This window comes from Myotis brandtii, unplaced genomic scaffold (genome assembly GCF_000412655.1).
Source record: "Myotis brandtii unplaced genomic scaffold, ASM41265v1 scaffold369, whole genome shotgun sequence".
Classification (NCBI taxonomy): domain Eukaryota; kingdom Metazoa; phylum Chordata; class Mammalia; order Chiroptera; family Vespertilionidae; genus Myotis; species Myotis brandtii.
Window position 1 is genome coordinate 480,543 of NW_005364180.1, and position 6,050 is coordinate 486,592.

Consider the following 6,050-nt stretch of genomic DNA (forward strand, 5'->3'; position numbering starts at 1 on the left):
CGGAGCGCTGGTGAGGGTGGCGGCCGGGCCTGTCCTAACCCCTCTCCCCTCTCCCCAGGGCACTTCCCACCAGTGGCCAGTGACCATCCTGTCCTTCCGTGAATTCACCTACCACTTCCAGGTGGCGCTGCTGGTGAGCACAGGCCCCTGTATCTGTGTGGGGCTTGGGGGAGAGATGGGGCTGGGGTGGGGGTGCGGGTGCAGGTGCAGGTGCAGAGCTCAGGGCAGGACTTGGGATGGTGTTAGGCCATGTCAGCGGGGGAGGGGGGGTGCCTCCCCCCTGCAACTCCCAAACCTCCTCATCCAGTCCCTGCGCCCTTCCACCCAGGGCCAGGCCAACTGCAGCGCGGAGGCCCCGGTCCCGCTGGCCACGGACTACTACTTCCGCTTCTACCGCCTGTGTGACTGAGCTGCCCTCCCGAGGCAGCCGCACGCCAGGGCCCGGGGCCCCGGGCGCCCCTCCACACTGGATGCAGTTGTTACACTGGAGCCTGTGCCGCCAGCTCTCCATCCGAGGGCACTGCCCCGGCCGAGCTGGGCCTGGCCTCCGCCTGGGACACTGGAAGTCTCACACTGGAGCTGCTGCTCTCGCTGGTCACTCCTGGCTCCCACCCGGGACCCTCTGTCCCGATGGCGGTGGGAGGGCTGGCTCCAGGGCCCGGAGGCCACCCGCTCTGCCGCCCCATTGGAGACCGGGAGCTCCCTTTGGCCCTCGAGGACCTGCCTGCCTTTGAGCTGGGCGGGGGCTCGGGTGGAGCCTTGAGACTTGGCTGGGACCATGCACCAGTGGAGGGCAGACAGCCCTCACCCTCAAAGCTGCTCCCCAAGGGGTGGCCAGGAGGTGGACTTCTGGGGTGTGACTGTTACGCTGGACTTGCACTTGGAAGCCTGAAGTGTGGCCCGGAGGTCTCTTCTCCCTGAGCTTGGCTCTGAGCGCGCCCAGGGCCGCTGCAGCAACCCCGGATGGGAGAGACTGACCATGTGCTATGGACACGTAGTGCCTGGACAAACCAGGGGTCAGGGGGGCCAGGGGGCCAGGTAAGCCTCGGAGCCTGGACCCTGGAGTGCCCTGAGGGGAGTTCCTGTGAGCTTCCGGTGGTGCGGGCCAGGCTCACAGTGGTGTCAGGGCCCATCGTTCTCTGGGCGGAGGAGCAGGAACCCTTGCGAGGCAGCAGCCGCCTTGGCGGGTGGGTGGATGCAGGTAGCTTTCGCTGTTATTAATACTAAACTGCACTTCAACCAGGACGGGGTGGGGGGATGGTGATGTGAGCCCAGAGGGGCCAGACGCTGGGGTGACACTTGCAAAGACAGGACCCCAGCTCGGACCTGTCCCAGTGAGACACCCATCCCACTCCTGACCACCCCAAGACTGGCCGCTCCCCCCCTTCTTAGACTGCTGGGGGCCTCGTCTCCCCAAATTAAGGGCGGGACGTCTTCTCTCAAGTGCGAGTTCATCTTCGTGGGCGCCTGCAATGCTGAGCCACACCTGGCTCGTGGAAGTGTGGGACTCATTTAGCCCTGACATGGTTGACATGGGGACGGGGCTGCCCGTACGTCCTTGCTCTGTGATGGTCTGCACCGTTTTGGGAACCAGGCCTTGCCCCTCTTACCTCTCATTCTCAGCTCTGAATGGGAGGCCTTTCTGTGTATGTGTGGGCGGGGGGGGGGGGGCGAATCTTGAAAAAGCCTAGGAACTGTGGATGGGCCCCCTTCTGCTGTGATCTCAAAGCACTTGCCCTCAGGATGGGGAGACACCAGTGGGGGGGGGGGGGGGGGGGGGGGGGGGGCCACTCGGCCCCCTCCTGTGTGGCCCCACCGCTCATTCTGACATAGGAATGCCATGGCTCTCACACCGTGCGGGCCAGCCTCACTTGGGACTACTCTTCTCTCGCCTCCCGTGGGGGAACCTCCCCAATTGCCTTTAAACTGCTCCGCCTCGCTCCTTGTCATGATTCTGGGGCTTCCTCTGTGGGGCTGTGCTCACTCACGGACTGCGGCCCCTCAGTCCTTAACTGGAAAGTGACCCTCCACTGCCCCCTGGAGCCCATCTGGACAGCACAGCCCCAGTCCGGTTGCAGCTGGCTGTTTCCATGTCTGGGGTAGCGGATCCCCAGTGCAGGGGTTGGGGCCAAGCAGGGGCTCCGAGCTGCTAGAGGGGGAGGGGGGGTCAACCTTGGACCAAAGTTGCCTTAAGCCCAGTCAAGTGAAAGGGCGCCAGGGGAAGGGAGCGGGCCGCCTGCTGGCAGCTGCCGGGCCGGTGCTGGTGAGTGGGTGCCGTGGCTCTGTGCCCTACCTGGGGCCCAGCAGCCATCTCTCCCTTTCTCTCCCCTGTGGCCCTTATTCCTGTAGCCACTGGGCTAATCTCCAAACTTCGAGCTGTACATAGGGCTTCTCCATGCACAAGACCCCGCCCTCATTTATCTCCCGTAAAAGCCTGCGTGTGCATAGAGCGCCCCCTCCCTGTAACCCCGTTCCCGCCCCTGAGCTTCGACTCATATTTATCGTGGACCAGCTCTGACTCCAGTGGGCAGAGGGAGGCAGCCCTGGGCCTGTGTGCTTCCTGTCGCCTGAACGGTTCTTTCCTCCTGAAGTACATGCACGTGTATAAATAAACGAATAAATGCGGTTTGTATCTGAGCTTGCCTCCCCGTCTCTGAGATGGTTCTGGTGGGAGGTGGGGTCGCCTCTGGGGCTGCGACTCCTGGATGGACTCTCTGGGGTCCCGCAGCCACATGGATGCTTTACAGCCCACTGTCCTTCTTAGCGTCAAGCGAGGCTTGGACACCGGACTCAGCAGGCCCCGTCCCTGGCCACACCCCAGGGATCTGCCCGGCCTGGGCTAAAGGTAGGCACCCCAGGGAAAAGCCGTTTTAGGGGACAAGCTGAGCCTTCAGGGCTCCCAGCCCAGAGAAGAGTAGCTATACCTGGGGCAGGGGACGGGCCCAGGGCAGACTTGACTGGTGCGGGTCCCTGGAGAACTGTGCTCTAGAAACCACGGGAGGGTGGGCCTGCCCCTTCCTGTCCCCAGGGAAGCCTTCCCACGCCCCTTGGCCCTCAGAGGGGGAGCAGGCACCCAGCAGCAGGAACCATCGGGCAGGCAGAGAGGAAAGGGAGGGGCTGGACGGGGGAAGTCCGGCAGGTCTGGGCACCAGCACCCACTCCACCCGCAGAAGGAGCACCAGACGAGATGGCACACATCTGCCTTTAATGTGAGCAGCAGGCGGGACACCTCCAGCAACAGTAAAAAAATTAATGTACAAAAGCAGGGATTCAGTGCAGCTGCCCGCTGGAGCCTGAAAGAGGAGAGAGGTGTCACCGTGAGACCACAGATCCTCATTTCCACTCCCTGACCGAGCCCCGTGCTCCGGGGGCAAGGGCTGAGGGCACACGCCGTTGAGGCTGAGCCACCAGAGCCAATTCTCGTGACCTGTTTGGTGGATTATCGGCAGCACAGCTGTTTGATTTTCTTTCCTCACTTAATCAGGGTTTATTTCAGTGGCCGAAACATTCCTAATCGAAACAGTACTCCTTGCAGCAGGTTTTAAGTCCCAGACCCCAACCCGCTGCGGGCCACTCCCCGGCAGTCTCTCCGAGGTCCTGGTGTGTGAATGTGAGAGTGGAATGCACAGCCCTGGGCAGCCTGCGCCCACAGCCCCGTGTAGTACACCCCAAAGCCAGATGGCGGCCCTGGGCAGCCTGCGCCCACAGCCCCGTGTAGTACACCCCAAAGCCAGATGGCGGCCCTGGGCAGCGTGCAGAATTTGGGACTCACACAGCAGGTCACGCGTGGCTCAAACCCCCATTAGGAGCAGGAAAGGAGCGCACGTGTCTGCTGTCCCTATCCATTCTGCTGAGCCCGTCTCCATGAACCCAAGGTCGTGCGGGCCCGAGGACCCTCCTGATGTGGGGGGGGGGGGGGGGATCAGCGTCCCACCCTGTCAGCTCTTACCTGTGGGAGCTCATACGTAGATGCCAACCCAGAGCAGCAGGAAGAGGAACCCAAAGCCCATGAAGAGCGAGGCCACCAAGGAGATGAGCAGCTCCTTGTAGATGTCCCGCGTGTACTTGGTGGACGTGACCTCATAGCTGGCGAGACGGTTAAGGAGAAGCTCAGGCATGGCCTGCACGGAGCAGGAGGCATGGCCACTGCAACTCGGGGAGCAAGGCACGGCTACGGAATTCTGGGAGGTTTGTCCGGCTTCGCGCAGCCAGGCAGAGGCCAAGACAGACCTGGGCTGGGGCTCCATGCAACCCCTCTACTACCCAGGAGGAAATGAGGCCCAGGGGGTTAGATACTTACCCAAATAAACGGTGGAGCTGGACTAGTCCTCAGACCTCCTGGCACCAGAGGGCACCCCTTCATCTACTCCCCCATTTCCTCTACTCCAGCCGGACCCTCTGCTCACTGTCCTAGGCATCTGAGGAGCAAACCGAGCTCACCAGAACTTGAAAAATACAGCCACACCCTCACCTTGGAACAGCAACGGCCTTCTCTCAACCTCCCCTCCCCACACCAGGGAAACGTTGGCAGGGCGCGTGCACCCAGCATGGCTCCTGCCTCCGTCTCCCGCATCACCAACTCCGGCCCACCCGCTGCTCAGCGGAAAGGATACACGAAGAACCAGGCGGTGAAGAACATGCCAATGGCCAACAGCACCACGGTCAGATGGGGGAAGACGGCGGGGTTCACGGGGCTGGTGTACCTGCTCATGGCCTCGAGCTCCTAGGGGCACAGAGGAGATCAGAGCCAGGAAAGAATGCCCGGCTTCAGCCTGGGGGCCGAGCGGGGCCGTCAAGGAGCCCCAGGCCGCGGTGACTGCTGAGGGCCTGTCAGCCCGGGGAATGTGGGAATCCTGCACCAAGAAGCGATGCCGCTTGGGGGTGACAACTGCATCTGAAACTACGGTGGCACGGTGTCATTCCACCATGAATCAGATGGGCGGCCGAGAGTCAGAGGCTGGGACGCCGAAGGTGGCTAATTAGCTGTGGGTCAATGAATGGCCCCGAACGTTTTCTGAGGCGACTGACCTCTATGGAAAAAAAAAAAATGTAATGAAAGGTATGAACTCCCCGCCTGAGATAAGCCACATGTAAGAAAAAGCCTGGCCTTGGCCGGGTTGCTCCATGGGTTAGTCTTGTCCCGGTATGCCAAGGTTGCGGGTTCGATCTCGGGTCAAGGCACATAAAAGAACCAACCAATGAATGTATAAATAAGGGGAGAGATGAATCAACCAATGAATGTATAAATAAGCAGAACAACAAACTGATGTTTCTCTCTCTTAAAAAAAAAGTTTTATGGACCCACATCTGTCTGTGGACACTGGACTGGTACCCAGATCTCAACCTCTCCTTCTGCGTTATCCTATGTTATTATGGAGTCTCAGGGTGATCTCAGCCTCTCCTTCTGTATTATCCTCACTGTTATTATGGAATCTCAGAGTGATCTCAGCCTCTCCTTCTGCATTATCCTCACTCTGTTATTATGGAATCTCAGGGTGATCTCAGCCTCTCCTTCTGCGTTATCCTCACTCTGTTATCCTGGAGTCTCAGGGTCTATAGGCAGAAGACACCAGTTAAAATCCTGTCTCCACTGAACAGCACGCGCCTCCGTTGAGGCGCCACAGCATCTCACAGTGCCTCTGATTCAGGAAAGATGACAGATGTCCGAGCGCCCGGCTCCGGCCTGGCCTAGGACAGTGGCTCAACAGGTGTTTGTCCCCTTCCCCGAGTTCAGGGGCGATTATGAGGTCACGCCCGTCAGGGAGGGCTGTGAACACACAGGTCTGACTTCCACTGTCCCGCGCAGCCAGTGCTTCTAAATCCCTGAACAGAACAACTCGGGGGAAGCAGACTGACCCCGTTGTTCCAGGAGACACTGGAATTCAACTCGTAAACATTTACGCCCCCGCCTCCCCCAACACGACAAAGACAATGGCTGCCTTTTATGGGGCCTCCGTTGGCAGGCCCCGTGTTTGGCGCTGGGAATACAAAGATGAATAGGCGTCGTTTCAGCGCGGGAGGCCCGGCGGAGGGGGGTCGCGGGGAGGCGT

General features: G+C 60.6%; 2 protein-coding genes across 3 annotated transcripts in view; one reads left to right on the forward strand and one right to left on the reverse strand.

Moving 5' to 3' along the window:
• Positions 1-2,637, forward strand: part of MYRF (myelin regulatory factor) — a 24,790-nt gene extending 22,153 nt beyond the window's left edge. The window contains 1 exon segment of the mRNA XM_014544544.1: positions 329-2,637. Within this exon segment, the coding sequence (XP_014400030.1) occupies positions 329-409 (81 nt within the window). The 3' untranslated portion in view covers positions 410-2,637.
• A 551-nt stretch (positions 2,638-3,188) lies between these two features.
• The window catches only part of TMEM258 (transmembrane protein 258), a 3,353-nt gene continuing 491 nt past the window's right edge, over positions 3,189-6,050 (reverse strand). For both annotated transcript variants that reach the window (XM_005872192.2, XM_014544568.1), the window contains exons 2-4: positions 4,614-4,723; positions 3,950-4,086; positions 3,189-3,293 (exon numbers count right to left, since the gene is read on the reverse strand). In XM_005872192.2, the coding sequence (XP_005872254.1) occupies positions 3,960-4,086; positions 4,614-4,723 (237 nt within the window). In that variant the 3' untranslated portion in view covers positions 3,189-3,293; positions 3,950-3,959. The remainder of the gene's footprint in view (positions 3,294-3,949; positions 4,087-4,613; positions 4,724-6,050) is intronic.